Source organism: Sus scrofa, chromosome 5 (assembly GCF_054392235.1).
Source record: "Sus scrofa isolate SSC_HxYL_T2T_F1_AM1 chromosome 5, Sscrofa_HxYL_maternal_Yorkshire_Landrace_v2.0, whole genome shotgun sequence".
In the NCBI taxonomy this organism is placed as follows: Eukaryota; Metazoa; Chordata; class Mammalia; order Artiodactyla; family Suidae; genus Sus; species Sus scrofa.
In genome coordinates, this window is record NC_139387.1 from 16,227,239 (window position 1) to 16,250,137 (window position 22,899).

At 48.7% G+C, this 22,899-nt stretch overlaps 1 protein-coding gene and 1 long non-coding RNA gene across 16 annotated transcripts in view; one reads left to right on the top strand and one right to left on the bottom strand.

Annotated features, from left to right (window-relative positions):
* The window catches only part of NUAK1 (NUAK family kinase 1), a 148,783-nt gene extending 130,594 nt beyond the window's left edge, over positions 1–18,189 (top strand). For all 15 annotated transcript variants that reach the window (XM_013988236.3, XM_084955476.1, XM_084955479.1 and 12 more), the window contains 3 exons: positions 8,645–8,764; positions 10,795–10,927; positions 13,575–18,189. In XM_013988236.3, coding sequence (XP_013843690.1) covers positions 8,645–8,764; positions 10,795–10,927; positions 13,575–14,728 — 1,407 coding nt within the window. In that variant the 3' untranslated portion in view covers positions 14,729–18,189. The remainder of the gene's footprint in view (positions 1–8,644; positions 8,765–10,794; positions 10,928–13,574) is intronic.
* Positions 9,413–14,143, bottom strand: LOC146403163 (uncharacterized). The gene is made up of 4 exons (XR_014803141.1): positions 13,555–14,143; positions 13,293–13,472; positions 11,459–11,865; positions 9,413–10,075 (listed from the first exon to the last, which is right to left on the bottom strand). It is a non-coding gene; the product is annotated as an uncharacterized LOC146403163 (long non-coding RNA).
* Positions 18,190–22,899: the final 4,710 nt, after the last annotated feature.

Sequence of the window (22,899 nt, forward strand, 5' to 3'; positions counted from 1 at the left end):
CCAGAAAGTCTAAGTGACGAGCCCAAGCTTGTACACAGTGAACCAGTATGTTGCCACGTCCTTGTTTCCTCGCCATGTGGCACAGTGCCTGTCACACAGTAGGGCTGCTAAGCTGTTGGATTTTGGAGTGAAGGGCAGACAGCCAGGATTAGAACTCACATGTTTCACTTCCAGGCACATTCTCTTTTCATCATCTCACACCCACTTCCAAGGTTTTTGAAAATGTGTTTCAGCTGCTGCTGGTCTGTCTTCCGGCTGGATATGCTCAGCTCTTCCTGACTCAGCATCTTGCTGGAAGCATATTTAGAAAGGGCCCTTCTAGCAAAGGCAGGCAGACACATGGCCACAAGCTGGCCTCTGCGTTCAGGAGAGCTCGTGCCGTCAGTGTCTGGACTGGGGGACCACTGACCCTGAAGGTCCATTGCCAACCAGCAGAGGACGAGCAGTGCAGTACCTCTCCAAATGTGGGTCCACCCTCCATATTTCGAGGGTGGAGGGCTTTTGCCAGAAAGCCTTTAAAGATGCTACTGGTTTAAGCTTTTCATATGTCACTGCAGTTTTGGCGTGAGCCCGGGAGTTTGCTCCTCTCCCCTTCCCTGTCTGATGTTGATTCACAGAGAGCACATCTGGCGTCGGGAAGTATTTATCTGGCCACTGCTCGAGGGCGAGGCTTCTAAAAATATTCACACAGTCGGTCGGCAGAAAGAATGAGAGCAATGTGCTTCTTTGGGTTGCATTCCGTACTCTGTGGACAAGCGCGTCTGCTAAAGGAGACACCAAGCGCAGCGTGAATTTGCAATTAATAAAAACGGCCCGATTCACATCCCACTCTCTGGGAGAACGGAATGCCGACAGTTCCCGTCCTGGGCTGCTGTAAAAGTGCTTGACAAGGAGAAGGGGGCCAGGCGCCAGGGTCAGGCGACCTCCACAAAGAGGGCTGGGAATTTGGTGAGCTCCCCGGGCTCAGAGTAAGAGGGACACAGGGGAAATGGCCCGTTGGCCTCGATGACAATGGAAACACCCGCTGGTGTGGATAAGAAGAGCAGCTCTGAATGGCCAGGGCTAAGACACGATGCAACCCCCCGAGGCTTACCAAGACCAAGCGGGGCAGCTCAGGGTGTGTGAATGTGAAGATGCTGCATTCATGCATTAATGAGTCCATTCATTTGTTTGTTCATTTGTGTGTGTGTGTGTGTGTTACATATATATCCATTCCTGTGCTTATTCACTTGGTGAGTTGAATATCTCCCATGAGCATTATTTATTCGACCACAAATATGTGCTAAGTTCCTACTGTGTACCTGGTCCTGTGCTGGATGCTGGGAATTCGATAGTGAACCAGGTGGCCAGGTCCTTGTCTTCTTGGAGCTCAGAATCTAGCTGTTGTTAAGTGAGCCGTAATAACGGCCCATGAGAGGGATGCACAGGTAAATGAGGAAAGTAAATTATCTGCCCTAATGGACGTAGGATTCCATTGAGGATGCAAACAATCAACAAGTAAATAAATAATGTAATTCTCTGGTGGTGATGAAATTCCAGGCAGGATGAGGATGGAGAATGAATGGCAGGTGCTATTTTAGTTGGGTGGGGGGGGGGAACGGGGAGGTGGGGAGGTGGTGGTCAGAGAAGCCCCTTTACATAGAACTCAACTCCAAAAATCCACCATGTTTTTTGGCCTTTGCGCACACAGTTCCCTCTGCCTGGAATGTTCTGCTGCTGCTCTTTGCCTACCCCTCCATTGAGTCTCAGTAGCAAGGCCTCTTCTTCCAGGAAGCCTTCCCTGGTCCTCATCTCTTAGCAGGTCCATGGGGCTCTGCTGTGTGCCTCATAGCCCCTTTGTAATCTGTTGTGGAAGTGCTGAGCAGGAAGTGGTGGGTCTGAACTATGGGTGGATCAGAAAGCCTTTGTTGAAGCAGTGGTGAGTGATCTGGGTTTTGAAGGATGCATAGGAGTTCGGTAAAAAGGAATGTGATAACAGCTTTAGGAGCACATGAACCTGGCAGGGCATAGCGCCTAGGAAAGGAAAGTGACATTTATTGAGCCCATGCTAGAAGCCAGAGTTGTGTCAGACCTGCCACACACCTTATTTCATTTGGTTCTCAGAATGTCTCCAGGGGGTGGGTCTGACTACCCCCATTTTACAGATGAGGAGGCTCCTTCAGCTAATAAGCAGTGGGGCTGGCCACACACCTAAGGCTGTTTGACTCGAAAGACCAGGGACCTGGTAAATTCTCTACTGCTCCCACCCAGATTTGCCCCAGACCCACAGAGCGTCCTCACATTGGTACGGCCACTTTTTTGGCCCTTGCTTCAGTGGCTTTATCTTGTCTGGAGGCAGCTTTCAGACAAGAGACCCTGCCAGTGCAGATGGTGGCCATGGCCAGGCTGCCTGGGTCGCCATGGCCAGGGCAGGGTTGCAGGGGTCGAATGTGTAGTGAGCCTGGCTAGTTCCTGTCGCCTGGGAGGCTGCTTCTGGAAGGCTCCTCCGTGCAGAGCTTTGCCAGATCGTTGGGCTCTGTCATTTCCAGTCTCTCCCGCGAGGAGGTGTGACCTTAGGTCTTCTGAAGATGCAAGCCGACTCCACTCACTTCTGCTCGCTGTTTCACTCCCTATGTCCACTTCCTGACAACTGGGGTGAGGCTGGCACGGATGGAGCCCCAGCAGTGAACTCCAGGCCCGGAAAGAGCTCCGGAGTATGTCTTCTGCAGAGTGACACGGAGAGTCCGTTTCCTCCTCAGCTACCTGAGAGCAGTAACGCCCCTTTGCATGGAGCTTTACAGCCAAAGCAGCTCTTCACCCACATCGCAGGCCAGCCATGTTCCTGCCCTGGGCCTCAGCTTCCCCATCTGCAGAATGGGGATAATGAGAGTACCCTGCCTATAAAGCTGTTGTGAGGATTTTATATTTTTGGCGCTCACTGAGCAGCAACTGGCCGGTGGCAGTGCTGCCATTGTTGCTATTATCTCATTTAATCGCACCTTGCTGTGCACAGCGCTGTGTGGTGGGTGCTCTTGCAATTCCATTTTCCAACCAAGGGAACTGAGACTCAGGCGAAAGTAGTAAGTGCTCCCATTGATTGAGGCCCCACTAAGTGTAAGGCGTGGTCGAAGGCCCTTTCCACCTATCAATTCATTTGATTTCAGATCAGCCCTGTGAGGCAGCTTATATTATAATCATCACCCCCATGTTGCAGTTGAAGGAACCCAGGTTTCCAGTGGCTGGTGTGCAGTAAATCCTCTGGGGACCTTATGTCACTGCAGACCCAGACTCTGTTGGCCCGGGTTAGGGTGGTTGGGGCTGGCGAGTCCCAGTTTCTAATGAGCTCCCTCGGCCGTTGGCCCAGGAGGTGAGGCCAGGATTTGAACCCAAAACTCCAACCTTACATCCCTCGCTTTTCCCATCATCTTGCAATCAGCCCCTCGTGCTGGACACCCGTATCTCGAAAATGAATGATAATCCTTTCTCTTGGCTCTTCGGTGGGCACTGGCTCCTAGCAAATAATTGTTGGGTAAACCAAACTATCAGCATCATCCCAACAGCTGTAATTTATCGTCGGCTGGGACCAGGACCATGTCAGGGGCTTTGCATGCTCTTCAGTCTTACATCAGCTTTATGAGGTGGGTTTTGTAGTATTCTCATTTTGCTCATGAGGAAATGGGTAGCACTTCCCACTCGTCACCTAGCACTGCCTAAGTCCAAGGTCAGCTCCAGGTTCTTCTGGCTCCACGACCTCTGGTCTGTCCAGCGCTCTGCACTTCCTCTTTGTCACTGCAACAGCGTGTCTGACCGTTGCTTCTCTTATCATCCACATCAGCATGCTTTCCCAGCAGTTAGCCATCAGCAAGCTGATGCTCCCTTTCTCACTGGGTGAGCTCACAGGGCTTATTCTCTGTGATCTGAAGTTAACGGTGGTAAAACATGTGTAACATAAAGTACGATTTTTCAGTTTTCAGTTCAGTGGCATTAAGTACATGCACATTTTGCACCCGTCACCTCCATCCCTCCCCAGCGCTTTTGCATCTTCCCGAACTGAAACTCTGCCCCCATTCAACACTGGCTCCCCACTCCCCTTCCCCCAGCCCCTGGCAACCACCTTTCTACCTTCCATCGCTATGGACATGACACCTCTTAAGTCCCTCGCATAAGTGGGATCATGTAATACTTATCTGTTTGTGTCTGGTTTGTTTCACTTAGCACAGTGTCTTCAAGGTTCATCCATGCTGTAGGGAGGTTAATTCTTTTGAAACGTGCCTAATCACGTCCCCATGTGTCTTCTTAACTGATTTTCATTCAGCGGTGCGCACCTCTAGAAAGGCTTGACAACAACAAAAACACCAACAATTCAGAACGTGAGTGTTGACATCCCAGATTCCTTTTCAGAGTCTAGGCTGAATGGAATAGCCCTGGGTGAGGACAGAGGGTGGCTCCGAACCGGTACAGGGCAGGGACAAAGGCAAAGGTGACCAGTGTGGCAGCAGAGTATGACTTTGCAAGCAACGCCGGATGCCTCCTTGGTGGAAAGTCACCCTGGTACACAGCTGATGTTCTCTTCCAGAGACTCATGCAGAACCTGACCTCCACGCACCTGTTCTGTCTCTGTGACCTTCAGCAAAGCTTACGTCCATTGAAGGTTTTCAGTTGCCTCACAGCGAGGGGCAGGATTAGCTCATCTCTCAGGACTTTTCCAGGTTGGAACCATTTCTGGGATGTATTTTTGTTTGTTTGTTTAAGGTGCATATTGTTTTAATGCATTAAGAGCTGATAAAATAAAAAGACCTCACTTGAGGAGTTCCTGTCATGGCGAAGTGAAAACAAATCTGACTAGGAACAGTGAGGTTGCGGGTTCGATCCCTGGCCTCGCTCAGTGGGTTAAGAATCCAGCGTTGCCATGAGCTGTGGTGTAGGTCACAGATGCGGCTCAGATCTGATGTTGCTGTGGCTGTGGTGTAGGCTGGAAGCAACAGCTCCGATTAGACCCCTAGCCTGGGAACCTTTATATGCCGTGGGTGCGGCCCTAAAAACACACAAAAATTTAAAAAAAAAGACCTCACTGGACATTATAGGGTTAAGTCATTAAGACTTGCTGCTCTCAGTAAAATGCTAAAATGAAACAATAACACTTCTTTTAAAAATCCAGGTTTTTCAAATTGAAGTATAGTTGATAATATTGTGCCAATTTCTGCTGTACAACAGTGACCCAGGCATACACATATATACATTCTTTTTCTCATATTATCTTCCATCATGTTCTATCCCAAGAGGTTGGATAGTTCTCTGTGCTCTACAGTGGGATCTCATTGCTTATTCATTCTAAATGCAATAGTTTGCATCTGCTCACCCCAAACTCCCAGTCCATGGTTTTATTATGTTTAAAATCATTATTTCCCATATTTCATCTTTCCCGAACTTCCCAAATTTTTCTTTCTTTCACTTCATTGATTTTGCCTTTTCCTACTATCTTCTGTAGGAAGAAGATATTTCACTTAATATCTTTCCTTAGTTCAAGTCACTTTAAAAAATATGTATTTGAGGAGTTCCTGTCGTGGCGCAGTGGTTAACGAATCCGACTAGGAACCATGAGGTTGCGGGTTCGGTCCCTGCCCTTGCTCAGTGGGTTAACGATCCGGTGTTGCCATGAGCTGTGGTGTAGGTTGCAGACGCGGCTCGGATCCCGCGTTGCTGTGGCTCTGGCATAGGCCGGTGGCTACAGCTCCGATTCAACCCCTAGCCTGGGAACCTCCATATGCCGCGGGCGCGGCCCAAGAAATAGCAAAAAAGAAAAAAAAAGATGTATTTGAAAAAGAAACCGAACATCGTTACTTTCAACAGAAAACTAGTGTTGAGCATCGTGAAGTTAATGAGATGTTACCCATGTGGATGTAAAGGTGGGACACATATTTACTGAGCTCCAACTCTGTAAAATGCTTTAAATAGTAATTGGCACTTACTTTGTCGTTCCATTTTTCACCATGACTTTAGAGATGGGAAATTGAGGTTTTGAGATGTTTTCTAACCCATGGCCATTTTCCGTCTTACGGTTGATATGAGCTCCAAATGGCGTGGAATCTTAGAGTGGCAGCCCAAGTTTAAGTGGCTCAGGGATGGGAACTGTGTGTGTGTGTGTGTGTGTGTGTGTCTGTTGATTAATATTGCTTTTCCGTTGAAGTGCCAAGAACATGGACTAATCTAGATTTCTATTAATCTTATGTCAGCTGCAATGACAGTTTTACTGGGAGAGGCTGATAAACATCAGTCTGTGAGGATGGGAGTGGACCATAACATAAACATGCTTTTCAGAAGGGCCAGAGAAAGCAGGGACGCCCAGACTTGGAGCACTCTGGTGGGCGGGGGGGGGGGGGGGGTGTTGGGGGGGCTTTGCACATGGTGATTGAGGGTGTCTCCCATACATGTATGAGAGAGACTGTGTGTGTGCTTGGAAGCTCAGGAGGTGCCCTGGATGCCACCTACGTTCACAGTGCCATGTCGGGTCCTGCCGTAGCCGCAGGCAGAGAGGACGAAGCCCAGGGATTTCTTGGGATGTTCCCGGGCTGCAGCCGGTCTGGTCCCTTCCTCTTCTGATTGACAGGACACACTTCATAAAGCTTCCAACCAACTTCCTGCCAGCCAGTCCGGGGCCTTGATAGGAAAGTGGAATTCAGGGCAATTAAGTGCAATCTGAGCCCTGAGAATGTGTTTTCTGAAGGCGGTTGGGCACCAGCTGCTTTCAATGCCATTCCATTCATTCACGGACGATTTTTACAAAATAGGCTTATTCTGGGCCTGCATTCAAAACAGATCTGCAGCCTCAGCTGGGCATGTATGCGAATCTCTCATCCTATTTATAAGCCTCAAGTGGAAATCAGTTTGGGGACGGGTAGAGGCTGCAGGGGCTCCGCGTGTAAGGCTGGTTTACTGGGTGAAATTTGCAGTTACCCAGGGTAGCACTGGGCAGCAGTTTGCAGCTTTAGAGACACCCGGTTTACGCTGTCACTTGTTAGTGCTCCTAAGTCGAATAACCTCATTGCCCTAAACCTCAGTTTCCTCCTCTGTGAGGTGGGTTTTTAAAAATTGTCATAAAATATCCATAAAATTTACCATTTTAACCGTTTTTAGGTGTACAGTTCAGGGGCGTGAAGTACATTCATATTGTTGTATGAATGGGGTTTTAGATGGGATTAGTTTAGAGGGGGCGGTGCTTAGAATGGTGCCTGATAATTGGCGGTTGTTCCGTAAGTGGTGGCTACGTTTCTTATTATCTTGTATTATCTATTATCTTGTGCTCTTCACAATACCTCCCCTGGTGACAGATGTTTCTCAGGTGAGGGCAGGTGCCAAGCAGTGGACGATACAAAGATGAAGCGCAGATGTGGAACCTGCCACCTGCCTCTGAGGACACAGAGTCTAGTAGGCAAGGTGCATTTATATATATTTTGTGTATTCATAGGTACCTCTATGCATAGGTATATAATATGTACATTTTAAGTAAGTCTGTGATATGCATACATTTTATATGTGTGATAATATGTGTATCCATGTGTAATATATACATTGTATGTATATATGAATAGATGCACACACATGCACATGGAAGCGCGCTGCCATAAAGGATCACAAAACACTTTAAGAAGCCAAAGGAGAAGGACCCCGATGCCTATCCATCCCACATGTAATAGTCTGCCTCTACCAAACTATCCTACTGTTCAGCACGTGGAACGAATGTTCAATCTCTTGGGGCAGAACATGATAGAAGATGGTGTGAGAAAAAGAATGTATTTCTGTGTATGACTCTACAGCAGAAAATGACACCACACTATAAATCAGCTATACTCGAATACAAAATAGAATAAAAACAAACCAAAGGGGAAGAGGATGATTCTGGGAGGTGTGTGGTACAGGAGACGCAAAGTTAGGTAAAGCACTGGCATAGAACTTGAAGACTTGAAAGTCACAAAGCACTTTTGCATTCAGGGTCTCCTCTTGATTAATTTTTTTCCCCTCCTCATTCGCACAATAATCCTGTGATCTGGAACAGGATAGGGCTCAAGGGTTTCCATTTTCTGGCGGGGAAACGGGCTCAGAGTGGCTAAGTGACCCGCTCCATGTCAGATGGCTTGTGGCAGAGTATGGGCTGTGGTATGATGACTCAGAACCCAGTGCTCTGGGCTGTTTCCTCTAGGGTCCCAAGGTGGGCAAAGTACAGTCATGATTGTGGGTGGCTAAAAGGTGGTGACGTCTGTTGTAAAGGTGGGTGCTACACTGCTGTGGAGGCACGCAGTGTGATCTTAGTAAGCCCCAGACAGTCTTCAGATTGGTAGTTATACACGATAATGTTCATCCGAAACATCAAGGGATGTGATTCTGTGGCTGTGTCTCAGGGCAAGTCTGCACTGATGCGAAAATCAAGTCTTTGCAGGGAGCGATTTTAAGTACTGGCGGTGTGCAGATCCAGCAGAACTTCTGATGATGCAAAGATCTGCAGTTAGGAATCATGGTCCGGTTGTGTCACCTGGTCCTTTCGTGAAGGCTCAGGGCTAGAGAGAAAAGGGAGACCCCACTGGCAGACCTGCCCAGGGGCACCTCCGCTGCGCTAGTGTGGACTGTGACTGCAGTGCTAACAGTCCCTGGGTCTTGCTTCTCTTTGTAGATTGCTGACTTTGGGCTTTCCAACCTGTACCAGAAGGACAAGTTCTTGCAAACATTTTGCGGGAGCCCACTCTACGCCTCTCCTGAAATCGTCAACGGGAGACCTTACCGAGGGCCAGAGGTGAGCAGCTTACCTGGTGTGTATGGCTGGTGCAGTGGGAGGAGTAGGCACTGGGGAGAGAAAAGAACTGGACCCAGGAAAACTTTAAAAAAAAAAAAAACAAACTTCATAGGAGTTCCCATCATGGCGCAGCAGAAACAAATCCTACCAGGAACCATGAGGTTGCGGGTTCGATCCCTGGCCTTGCTCAGTGGGTTGGGGATCCAGCGTTGCTGTGAGCTGTGGTGTAGGTCACAGATGTGTCTCACATCCAGCATTGCTGTGGCTCTGGCATAGGCTGGTGGCTACAGCTCTGATTGGACCCCTAGCCTGGGAACCTCCATTGGCCCTAAAAAGACAAAATAAAAATAAAAAACTTCATGAAAAGCAAACAAAAAATCTTTTCCTTATACGATTGTAAAAATCGTCATATACATACCTGGGAGAAATTCTGAAAAATCCAGAAATGCCTAAAAGAGAAAAAAGCTGCCTGCAGTCTCCCCACAAGCATTAACTACTTAATATTAATGTGGTTTTTTAGACTCTTTTCCAGTGTAGATCTTCATATTTCAAAAATAATTGAGATCACTATGTGTATGTGTCTGTCTTGGCTTTTTGTTGTTATATTGTGACATCTTCTGAATTTGTTATTAAAAACATGACTTTTAATGACAAATCTTTTATTGTATGAATGTACCATAATTTATTTCATCACTTCCCTAGATTTAGACAGATTGTTTTCAAGTTTTCCCTATAACAAAACAGGCAAAACAGAAAGCAGGCAGCCTCACTCTGCAGTGAATATCTTTTTGCATGTATGTTTGAGTAAGGAAATCCATTTTAATGGCATCTTTTGATGCATGAGAAATGCATTGCTCTGTATGCCTAAAGCTTTTAAGGCCACTGTAAGAGCTAGGTATACGAAAATGTCATCTTGAAAATGAATGTGTTTTGAGTGATTCTTCATTTTTAAAAAGATAGTTCTATTTACAGAGAGATTCATCCACCCAGGATCCTTTAAATAACAGCTCTTCAGTGGGTTGAAATGTTTCCTTCTAAATATTTATCTGCTGGAGAGTGTTTGGGGGCAGGGCTGGAGGGTAAAGAGACAGACACCAGGAGCCTTCATCAGTTGCAATGAGAAGGTCTTTCTAAAATAAGAATGTAAGGGAGGAGCCTGATTCAGTTTACAAAACTGCAGAAACTCGATGCTGTGCATTTATCGTAGATAATGAATGCTGCTTTGATCCTTGGTGATCTGTTTCCGAGGCTGCAAGCTGGCAGCCTGTGATCTGGCCAGCAAGCTTGCTTTATTTGGCCACCTGCATCTTTCTAAAAAAAAAAAAAAAAAAAATTGAGCAAACATGTAATAAATGGGAGATTTCACAGAAAAGTTTGGGTTCTGACTTCCCTTGCAAAAAAACCAAAGGATCCAGCAGTGCTGGGCTTATATTCCTGTGTGGCAGCAGCTAGCCAGAGGGGGCCGCCCTCTACAGTTTGTCTCCATGCCCAGTACTCCATGCCGTTCCCACCTTCTCTCTTGCTTTGTTCGTATTTGCTGTCTGCCTGGCTGTTGTAAGCATTTGTGTTTGCCAACCCTGATCCATCTGAAAAAGGTGCAGGATTCCTGGATTTGGAATCAGGAGCCCTCTGTCCTCATCTTACCTCCCCCACTGGGGAGGGGACTTCTGGAGAAACCATGTAGCATCCTTGGGCCTCAGTATTCTCATCCATCAGATGGGGCTGAAAATAATCCAGGGGGGCCTACCTGTTCCACAAAATTATAGTGAGGATCAAAAATGATAATCTAGTCAAGAAAGTTCTTCCGTGGGTTGGGACCATGGATCTCGGTTTAAAACGGAAAGGTCAGGCTCTGAAGCAGACCCCAGCTGCATTAGATATCGGGTATCAGGCTGTGCTGGGAACCTGTCTGCCAGGTGCTAACTTCCGTTGCTGGGGGCCGCTGCTCAGGGTCTGCGATGCTCATGGTTTGGACGGCATCCCGGAATCCGCCTCCCAGCTCCCACATGTCCTGTCTCTCTCTGCTGCAGGTGGACAGCTGGGCCCTGGGCGTGTTGCTTTACACTCTTGTTTATGGAACAATGCCCTTCGACGGTTTCGATCACAAAAACCTCATTCGTCAGATCAGCAGCGGAGAGTACCGGGAGCCCACCCAGCCCTCAGGTGTGTGCCCGCGGCGGGGCGGCGGGTGAGAGGCCAGCGCACCTGCCGGGCTCCCACCTGCCGCTTTGGCGTTGAAGTCTGTAAGGAGACGCCTCCTTTTTCTTTCTCTTCTCCCTGCATCTTTGCCTTCTGGTAGAGCTGGCTTGTTAGGCCACTTTCCCCAAACCTTCCCCCGTGACGTTTGCTTTCGGTATGAACTTGGGCAAGTCCCTTACCCCGTTGGGACTCCACGTCTCCACTACGAAGTCACATTTTGGAAAAGGTATCATGGGATGTCCCTTCCATCCATATAAACCCCTCTCACTGGACTCTTGGTGCACGTGGTGGCAGCTGCTCCTTTTCACACCTTGCCCCGGCCGGGGATGTGGTGTGTGGCCACCGTTTTGCTACTTACTGCCAAAGAGCAGCTCTCTCCCACCCCACCCCCTCCAAACACACTCAGTGCTTTCAGCATCCATTGACCATCACTCCTGATTCCCTGGATTGGTTGGAGTGCTGCTGGCCTGACTTTGGGGTGGGGGGGTGTCTCACCTTCAGTTGCAACTAGATGGCAGCCAGGTCGATGGTGGGGACAGCCCGGTACGCCTTTATGGGGATTCTCCCTCCACCAGCTGCCTCTCCAGGAGGGAGGTTGGACTTCTTATGCAGCAGCTCAGGGCTCTGAGATGGGAGAAAGATGCTGCAGGGCCTTCCTATGGTCTTCCTGGAAGCCAGATGACATCACTGCTGCCATGTTCTATTGGTCAAAGCAGCCAAGGCACTGACTCTTGGTGGGAGAGCATCGTGGCGGGTATGGAGGGGATGTGTACAGGCTTTGGAACATAGTTTACAGACAGTTCATATACTTGCCTATATGAAGGCGATTCTCATCATTTGCAGCAGCTATGTTCTATAAAGTTGCTGTGACCACTGAGTCAGTGAATACAGAAACCTCGCTCCTAGAGAAATACAGCATTGAGTCCTGTGAGCCTCTGGGCACAATGTTTTGGTGACGTGATCAGTCCCTGTCCTTGTTTCATGTGTGTGGCTGTCTGAAGGCACCTCATTTAAAATATATTATTGGTTCATGAAGGTAGGACTCAGCCAACACCACTGTAACTCAGGGCTGAGCGCAGCTTATCTGACACATTTTCTCCAGAAGGCACATCACTGCCCTGTGGCCCATAGAATCACCAGACAGCACTTCAGCCCCACGCCTGGGGGCCATTTTAGATGGTGAATTCGCCACCAAAAGGTGCAGGGATGTGAAAAACATGAACTAAACAGACCATGAAAAGGATGCTTGTTTATAGCATGAGAGCAGAAACAAAGAGGCAGTGTGCCTTGTCGCCTGGTTCCGCTTCAGCTGGGGACACACATGCGTGTTGGGCACAACTCACATTTTTTTGCCACTCTGGGGAAAGCACCCCAGGTGTTGATTTTAGGGTTACCCCTATATTTTAGTGAGTCGGTGAATTTGCAATTAGAGAATCTCTGAATAATGAACCTTGACTGTTTTACATGTATAAATATAGATATGCAAATATCTGTATCTATATATTTTTCCAGTGAGCTAACCTGTGGGGTGTTTTTTGAGATAATTCTGGGTGGCCTCTATGGCATACTTTTGGCCTCCCCAGCTACCTGGTGCGTGCACAGTTTCCGGCACATAACAGGGGTTCAGAAAATATATATTGACCAACCGACTGAACATCCCCTTATGTTTCAGGGGTGCAGCACACCCCTGGCGCTATTGCCAGGCCCCTGCCAGCTACTCATTAGCCTCCGTCAGTAGCTGAGGGGAGGTGGCACCTTCCCAGGATATAGTGCAGTCCCCTCTTGGGAAGCCCAGTTTGATCTTAAAAGGCAATTTATAAGCTGTGAGGGTCTGTTGGTTCCTGTGCTTGGGTCCCCTAGGGGGCTTTCCCCAAATACTTTGGCAGCACAAGTTTGCAGATGGAATTTTTCAGACAGGCCGTAAACGGACAGCAGCTCGAGGTCAGCTCTCTGATCTGACAGCTCGCCAGGCTGTGGCTTATGTCGGGGGCGGGGGACGGAGAGGAGGTGCGCTGAGGGTGTGGTTCCCAGGGTCAGGCCAGGCTTGGGGACAGGTGTGCTCCTCACCCAGGTGCGTGCTCTGCTCCATCCCTTGTGTGTCTCCCTCTCCCCTGAGAAGCCTTTTCTTCTCCATCTCAGCCCTCAATGTCCTTTGTGTACAGACACCCTTTTCCAATGACCTGAGCTCTGTGTGTTCTAAAAGCCTACCATTGGAGAACTAAAGAGCCATGGTAATCTACACCTGTTTTCCCCTTTGGTAAAATGATGTCCACACCAAAGGAATAGTGGGGTCCTGCTTGGGGTCGGGTCTGGATGCTTTTCCCATTACCTGGGCTTCCCCACTGTGTAAAGATCCGAGTTGATGGAAAGTTCAGTAGTTTGACAGTCCTTCACTCCTATGGAGAAACAAGCTCGAAGGCCTGTGCTGATGCTTTTTGAGGTGCAGTCTGGAGGACAGTGGCTTCCTGCTGTAGAGTGTGGTGGGTCCAGGGCTCCCTTTGGATTTCTCCTAAAACGCATGTGTCTCCTTAGCTCCTTCTGGAGCAGCAGCCCCCTTGCAAAGCCCAGAGTTCCGTAAAATGTATCCTTACCCCTGCTTCTTGTGCTGTAGATGCTCGAGGACTCATTCGGTGGATGCTGATGGTGAACCCCGACCGCCGGGCCACCATCGAGGACATCGCCAACCACTGGTGGGTAAACTGGGGCTACAAGAGCAGCGTCTGCGACTGCGACGCCCTTCACAGCTCTGAGTCCCCGCTGCTGGCCCGCATCATCGACTGGCACCACCGCTCCACGGGGCTGCAGGTGGAGGCAGATGCTAAAGTGAAGGGCTTGGCCAAACCCGGGGCCCCTGAGGTCGTGCTGGAGCGGCAGCGGTCGCTGAAGAAGTCCAAGAAAGAGAACGACTTTGCTCAGTCCGGCCAGGACGCAGTGCCCGAAAGCCCATCCAAGTTGAGTTCCAAGCGGCCCAAAGGGATCCTGAAGAAGCGGAGCAACAGCGAGCATCGCTCTCACAGCACTGGCTTCATCGAAGGCGTCGTCAGCCCCGCCTTGCCCCCCACCTTCAAGATGGAGCAGGACCTGTGCCGGACAGCCGTGCCCCTGCCCAGCTCCCCCGAGGCGGAGGTGCCGGGCAAACTCAGCCCCAAGCAGTCGGCCACGATGCCCAAGAAAGGCATCCTGAAAAAGACCCAGCAGAGAGAATCGGGTTACTACTCGTCCCCGGAGCGCAGCGAGTCTTCGGAGCTGTTAGACACTAACGATGGGCTGGGTGGCCCCGTCCCGTCCCCGAGCCCCCCGGACGCAGCCAGGGCGCCTCCCCACAGCCTCTCCTGCCGCAGGAAGGGCATCTTGAAACACAGCAGCAAGTACTCAGCAGGCACCATGGACCCGGCCCTGGCCAGCCCCGAAATGCCCACACTGGAATCCTTGCTGGAGCCCGGCGTCCCCGCCGAGGGCATCTCCCGGAGCTACAGCCGGCCTTCCAGCGTCATCAGCGACGACAGCGTCCTGTCCAGCGACTCCTTTGACTTGCTCGACTTGCAGGAGAATCGCCCCGCCCGCCAGCGCATCCGCAGCTGCGTCTCTGCCGAGAACTTCCTCCAGATCCAGGACTTTGAGAGGCTCCAGAACCGGCCCCGGCCCCAGTACCTGAAGCGGTACCGGAACCGGCTGGGAGACAGCAGCTTCTCCCTCCTCACAGACATGGACGATGTGACTCAGGTCTACAAGAAAGCGCTGGAGATCTGTAACAAACTCAACTAGCTCCCCCGGGGCGCAGGGGCGGGTTGGGGTGGGTACGAGGGAGGAGTCGGGGCAGTGACTAGGCTGAGGAGCCAGTTACCTCTTGCTGGCCGTGACAATAGACTGAAAAAGGATTGGGGAGGTCTTGCTTTGGCTCTGTTTGCAGCCTTGAGCAGTGCCTACAAGGGAGACGTGGGCTCTCTGCCAGTCAGAATTTGGATCCTAATTGGCATTTGCTTGACGGCACCTTCTTGAGGACCAGCTGTCCAGGGGAGGTGGTGTTGGCCGGCACTTAGTGGGCAGGGAGGAAGCATATGGGTGAGGAAGCATCTCCCTAGAAGTCGTCCACATGCTTCTGGAGGAGGGGCCAGACAGACTGGGGCCATCTGCTTTGAGGGAACTCAGCTTGTTCCTTCTGTCCTCACATTAGCAGGCTTGGTCTGACCGCAGGAGGTCGGCAGGCATGTAGATTTCAGCTAGCCGAGCTTGGGTCGGTGATCGATTGATAGTGGCTGCTGGGTGTGCTGGTTGGCGTGGCCCAGACAGGTGGGAGGAGTGCTGTGATTGAATAGTAAGGGCTGCCGTGGGGATGGGAAGTGGGGCAGTAGCACTCACGTCTCCTACGTGCCATCCTTGACCTGGCTAAGCCCTGGGAAGGGTTAGTGTTGACATAGATCCTGTGGGATCTCTGTTATCTCTTTGATGCCACTAGGATGGCATGTGTTAGTTTGCTCCTCTACCTTGAATGGAAGACAGGGCCTGGGTGAGAGAGAGAATGCGCTGAACACTGCTAAGGACTGCTAAGTCAGCCCATGGTGCTCTTCTGGCTTCTTGTTGTCTGCCTCTTCTTTCCTGGTGGTGTGCTTGGCTCTTCAGCACAACCTCCCGAGGGTGGGCAGGGAAAAAGATGGTGGTGTCAAAGGTCAGATCTATGGTGTAGAACATCTCAGGACCCTCTGTGGTCTTTGTGTGGATGAATGGACATTGAGCCACACCAGCAAGGGGGCAACTCGTCTGTTTAACATCTCAATATTAACTGGAACGCCGCCTCGCAGGGTCTCACCTGCATGAATGCTTTGAATGGGGGGCGATACTGTCCGTAATCTCCAAGGAGTAGCTGGCTCAGCCATTTACCCCTGTTTACTCGTGGCAGAAAACAGTGGTTTTCCCATCCACTGAGTGTAGACTCTCCTCCGAGGTAGGCGAATTTGCTTGCAGGGAGTTGGTGTGTTGGTGGGATATTTGGAGGAAGGGAAAGTCAGGCAGAAGGTGTTTCCCCCCCCAGATCTAGGTCGTCTCTGTCATGAGTTTGAAGTCCTAGGCTTCGGGGGCCAAAGTTCCAGCCATTGAACTGAGTAAGGTGCTGAAAGAGCAGAGTGGGTTGGGAGGGAGTGTGCAGGAGAGGAAAGCTTTCCTTAGAAGTCCACCAGATGGTTTTGGGGCAGGGAGCAGAGGAGGAGTGGGACAGGACTCTTACCTTAAAAAGTAACGTAACTGGGCATTTAACTTCCAGACGGTCAGATTATGGGTCCAGATTAAGAGATGACTCCCACAGCAGGACATCTTCAGGTACTGAGTTTGGAATGACGGTCTCATTTGGGACTTTGGGCTGATTTCTCATTCTCCTGGGCCTGGCAAAGGGACCCTCTTCTTTCAAGACGGCCCACTAGCTAGCCACCTAGATATTTAAGGAGGACTTGCCTTGGAGGTATTTTTGGGGAAAACCAAGAGATAATAGTTCATGGGGAGATGAGAAGGAATTCACCTTCAGGCACAAAGAGCATTCCTTAGAATGAAACTGCCCTTTCCCTAAGGAGATGGCTCCATTTCTCCGCTTGCCACCAGCACTGGGGTCTTGGCTTGTGTTTTCCTTCTGGTTGAGCTGGGCAGGGTCCTATGGGAAGCTTCTCGGTCTCCTTTCATGCAATTCCACCTCCACCCTCAACTCCAATGTAGGGTCAAAGGGAAAAAAAAACCTGTAGATAGCAAATTATGTATGTGTGCCTGAAAGGCATTCTGCAACCTCTGAGCTCCCTCCTCCTGGACCCCATGTTATGCAGCCTTTCCTGGGCAGCCTATGCTGCCTGCCACGCTGCTGGTCCCACCTGCATGGCAGCCGGCCTGGTGGGTAGCTGTCAGTATGACTTTGGGATAACATCCACCGACTGGTCGATGCCTTTTCCTTTTGCCCAAGTGGTTGTGTCTGCTTAGTGTTTTTCATCCTTCTAGGCTTTGAAGTAAAAATGACACTATTAGGGAAAAATCATTCTAATCTCCTCCCCCCACACCCCCCAAATACAGGTATGTCCTCTTTCGTCAATAGACCGAAACTGTGGATTATGGCAAAGAGAGTCCTCCACTCAGATGCAGAGACTCTGAGTTGAGTCTTGGTGGCTTCAGTGTTTCGGGGGCTGAGTTTCCCCTTCAGTGAGAGCTGGAAGGGTGGCTTAGCTGGTCTCTCAGGCCCTGCCTAGTCGTGACATTCTGCTAACATCCTCCAATTCTAGAGACGATGTTGACTCTGTCCTTTCAAGGAAAAACTTGGAATAGAGGGGAAAGGAAGCCCTGAAAAGCAACTCCTTTGCTTCCTGATTCAGTCCTATCATCCCTACCAGCCAGTCCCAGCCAAGAAAGTCCTGCTTGATTCATTTCCATGGAATTACGCGTGAGAGGCACTTTGACGACCTGGTGGACCAAGCGGGAGATTCCAGATTAGCGCTCCTGGTCCTCTCCTTGCTTCCTTGGGCCTTTCAGTGTCTTAGTTTACACATCTGCCAAAGGAGTAGAATGATACTTCTTTCTTAACAGGTAAATTTCAAGGCCTGATCAGTTTTCAGGAAGTGCTTCAAGACCCCAGGCGAAATGAAAATGCTAAGTACTCTCTGAATTTCCGTCCCTATTATAAGGTGCTGCTTCTGCAGATGACAAAGGAGCACCTTGCAGGGTGAGAATCTCAGATGGGTGTTGGCCGGGCCTGCTGCCTTGAGTACAAATGTGAATGACTGACTGACTGCTTATTGCCAAACTGGAAATGTTCTGTAGGGGTTTACTGGCATGGTATCATTCCTAGAAGAAGAAAAAAAAAAAAAGAAACTTGACTGCACATTTTTTTTTTTTTTTAAATCCATGTTGTGACTTTTATTTAATTTCTATTTTTTTGGTAATAAAAAGTTGACTTTTTTATTTGAATTTGTCTTTTTTATTTATTGGTCTGAAAGGCATTTCAAAGGTATTATAATAATATATTGGTGTAATTTAATTGGTGCAACATGTTTAATGGCTCCAGTAAAAATTGGTTTTCATTCATTGGATTGGTTTGAGCCCAGGACTGCCTACAGGAGAGGAGGAAGAAAAAAAAAAAAAAAAAAGCCAGATAACTACCCAGAGTGTTTGTATTTTCATTGGAAACTGATTTTTGTTTTGGTTTTTTTGGTTCCTGTTTTTATTTTTAAATTAAATAAATTGCCATGAACTGAACCGAACCTGGACTTGCTTCTTTGATTGTTTTTTTCTCTTAATTAAAATTAAATAAGTGACAGAATGGGTATAAGGAACAGAAACCCACCCAAGCTAGCTTAAGCCCAAAAGGGGGATTTCTTTGAAGTTCTCAGAAGAGGGAATTCAGCTGGCACTGTAGCTGGGAAAGTGAGATCCAGGGCCCTCTTTTCTGCTCCTCCTTGGATGCCAGTTTTCTTCTTGTCCCTTTACAGCCTCGCTTTCTCCTCCCTGCTTTCATGACGCACCTTGGCTTACCCCATAGCTTCTGAATTTACAGCTTCTCAGTTCTGGTTTGCAAAATGTTGACCCTGCCATCTGGATGAGAACTGGCATCAAAGGTTAACCCTCAGCGTCACTCACTCCCTGCTCTCCAGTCTCCTCTTCCCCGCCCCCCCACTCTGTCCCAAGGGCAGAAGAAGCACTAATATGATTGCTTGGAATCCAAGGTCACTGGGCCATATTTCCTAATGGGGAAGGCCACTGCTTTGCCTAGAATGAAAAGCCATGGGAGCCCCACTTGCCATTGTTTTTTGGGCAAATAGACCCTTCAGGAAGCTCTTGGAAAGGGGGAGAGGGATGACTCATAGGGTAAGATGGAGGCGTACCTGGTTTCTGGTCACACTGTCAAATGACATCAAATCCTACCCCTAGTCCCCAGCATTAGAGAGCCATGCTGTGCCCTGAAGAGCAGTGCTTAGGGATCCATGCAAGAGTATGACTTTCCAAAGAAGTTGCAGCTTTCCAGTTTGGATGTGATGACTGCTATTGAGTCAAATTGCATCACCTCTTTGGGCCTCAGTTTTCTCATCTGCCTCATGGGAATATTAATTGCTGCCGTTCCCCAATTCTAATGGTGCTATGAAGAGGAATGAGAGAATTTTTATGAAAGTATCCTGAGACTAAAACTCACTGTGAATGGGGAACTGTAGTCCTTTCTTTACAGGGCATTCATTATTCACTGACTTTTAAAATGAGACTTTTGGTGTTTTTGCCTTTTTTAGGGCCGCTCCCGCGGCATATGGAGGGTCCCAGGCTGGGGGGCTATTCAGAGCTGTAGCCGCCATCCTACACCAGAGCCACAACAACACGGGATCCAAGCCGCGTCTGCGACTGACACCACAGCTCACAGCAACGCTGGGATCCTTAACCCACTGAGCAAGGCCAGGGATCGAACCCGCAACCTCATGGTTCCCAGTCGGATTCATTAACCACTGAGCCATGACAGGAACTCCTAAAATGAGGCTTTTTAAGACACTCTGCCTGGTCTGGAGACTTAACTCTTGCTGTGGTCCCAGCGGCTATTAGCAAATGGGCCTGTCAGTCGTTTGTAGGGTGAGGGGTTAAGGAGAAGTTCACTTAAAAGTGAACCCCTTTGGTTAAACACTAGAGAGGCTGTGGAGAAAAGGGAACCCTTGTACACTCTTAGTGAGAATGGAAATTGGTGCAGCCACTATGGTGAAGGGTATGGAGGCTATGTAGAAAACTAAAAATAGATTTTCCATGGGATCCAGCAGTGCCACTTCTGGGCATGTATCTGGAAAAGACAAAAACCCTAATTTGAAAAGATACCTGCACCTCGTGTTCATAGCAGCACTAATTATAACAGCCAAGACATGGAAGTAACCTAAGTATCCATCAACAGATGAATGGATAAAGAAGACATGGTGTATATAAATGGATTACTCAGCCATAAAAAGAATGAAATATTGCCATTTGCAGCAACATGGATGGACTAGGAGATTATCACACTAAGTCAGACAAAATTAATATTACATGACAGCAGGAGTCCCATTGTGGCACAGAGGAAACAAATCTGACGAGGAACCATGAGGTTGTGAGTTCGGTCCCTTGGCATGCTCAGTGGGTTATGGATCCAGCATTGCTGCAAGCTGTGGTGTAGGTCACAGACGTGGCTCAGATCCCGCATTGCTGTGGCTGTGGTGTAGGCTGGCAGCTGTAGCTCCAATTCGACCCCTAGCCTGGGAACCTCCACATGCCGAAGGAGTGGCCCTAAAAAGCAAAAAAAAATCTCCTGATATCACTTTATGTGGAATCTAAAAATAATACAAATGAATTTATTTGCAATACAGAAACAGACTCACAGAAAACAGACCTGTAGTTACCGAAGGAAGAAGGTGTGTGGGGGGGTAAATCGGGAGTATGGGATTAACAGATACATACTGCTATATATATAAAATAGATTAAACAACAAGGATTTACTGTATAGCACAGGAACTATATTCAATGTCTCATAATAACCTATAACGGAAAATCTGAAAAAAATGATCACTTTGCTGTACCCCTGAAACTAACCCACTAGTATAAATACGTGATTAAAAAATAAAACCCTTTTGGAAAGGCATGATTTGGTAGCCTGGTAGAAGGAATAGCTCATGCCTATTCTAGAGGCTGGGTCAAATGTCACAGGTAAGGGGTAGTGAGGAAACAGGTGACACGTTGTCAACTGATAGGCTGGTGAGGTTAATGGGAAGTAATCACTTTAAGGGGGAAAATGAAGAGAATTAGTATTTATTGAACTTCTACGTGATGCTCATTTCATCCTGTTCAGTAGCAAGTGGTATAAACCCAACTCGGACCACGTTAGATAACAAGACGAATTTACTGCTTCGTGCAACTAAGTTCAAGGTGTGTCAGGCACAGCTGGATCCAGGATTCAAGTGATGCTGTTGGCCTCTTTCTCGCTTACTCTCCCTGGATGTGGGCTTTATTCTTAGGCAGGCTCCCTGGGCATGGCACTGAGAGAGCTCCCAGTAGTAACAGAGTTATGAGGTCCTCTTAGTGTGGGATCCTAGAGTCAGAGAGCAATTCTTACGTTCCTAGCATTTATGTGCCCCGGAAGGACTGTGATTGGCTTTGCTGGGGGCACGTGTCTCCCTCTGGCCCAGTCAGAGTCCAGGCGGAGAGATACGTATGATTGGCCAGCCTGGATCATGTGCTCACCCTTGTGTTATCCTTGAATGACAGCTCCTCTAGAATCACAGAGTTGAGGAGGGCAGCTCTCCCAAAGGAAGGGATGCAAACCTGACAAAGTCCCCTGTGTTAGTTACAACTTTTGGGCATTAAGTTCTTTACCTTATAAAATAGCATTAAAAGATCCAAACTTCCAGAGTTATTTTGAAGATTAAATGAAATAAATACCTAATTCAGGACCTGACAACACAGAAGATATTTAATTTATATAGAAAAGATTGGGAAAGATAACTACAGAGAGGAGATGTTATACAGATAGCAAGATTTTTAGCTCTCAATGGTGTGTAACATCAGAAAATAGAGCCCAAACTAGCTCATCTATTTGGAGATAGGTTAGCAGGAGAAGTAGATAGTAAGCAAACAAAACCCCCTCGAAATTACAGGTTGTAGTAAGTGCAATGAAGTCAAATGTGTGCAAAGTCAGAGAATTAAGGGAGGGGGTCCCTCTTGTAGAAAGAGCAATCAGGGAAGGCATCCTTGAGGAGGTGACCCTCAGGGAGAGAAGAAGAATTAGCTGTACGGAGGCACTGCAGGCAGAGGGAACAGTGCAGGCAAAGGGCTTGGGGTCTTCAAAACAGTGGTTTTACGGGGATAAATTCCGATCTATTCGTACAGGACAACCATGGTCCGGGGAGTCTCGCATTTTGCGAAACATATGTGGCCACATTCTGACATGAACTGGCTGTGATCATTTATGATTGCGTGTTCCCTTAATTACAAATGGCTGCTTCCTTCGACAGGTGGTCCCCAGATGAGACACACACCATGACACGCGATTTTAAAGGAGAGTATGTTTCCACCGCAGAAATTCACTGCCCACTTATTGAAATTTAGGGAGAGAATGTTTTTAATTCACAGATTCCTGCGAAGTTTGGGGCTTGGAGGTGGAGTCACAGTGATGCTCTGTGAAGACCAGAAAGTGCAGGATCAGGTCTTCACGTCACAAGACCTGTTGTGTTCTCACAACTGTCTGGTTGCAGTCGGCAATCATGCAGAAAATGAGCACTCCCTTTTGCTTTAAAATTGAGTCATTTCTCTACTGATGAGCAATGTACGCTGTCCCTCACTGCCTGACAGGGAGCATCCGCTGTGCCTTGACCCGCGGGTTCCTCCATCCACTCTCTGTGCTTTTTTTTTTTTGGTCTTTTTGCTATTTCTTTGGGCCGCTCCCGCAGCATATAGAGGCTCCCAGGCTAGGGGTCTAATCGGAGCTATAGCCACTGGCCCAGGCCAGAGCCACAGCAACACGGGATCCGAGCCGCGTCTGCAACCTACACCACAGCTCACAGCAACGCCGGATCGTTAACTCACTGACCAAGGTCAGGGACCGAACCCGCAACCTCATGGTTCCTAGTCGGATTCATTAACCACTGCGCCACGACGGGAACTCCTGTGCTAGTTTTCATTTTTGAAATTAGTCTGGATAGTCTATGTGACATTAAAGTAACCGACCCTGAAACGTCAGTGGCTCAGTGTAATAAATGCCTACTTGCTCTCACCAAGTGAAATATAGTTTGGGCAGCTCTTCCTGCTATGCCATCTCCATGCAGGCACTTGTGTCCTGTGGTTCTGCCACTTTGAGGCCCTTCATTTCCAGCTGTGCCAATGAGAGTGAGCACAAGTCAGGACTTCCCCCCCCTTCTTTTTAGGGCCATACCCAAGGCACATGGAAGTTCCCAGGCTAGGGGTTGAATCGGAGCTAC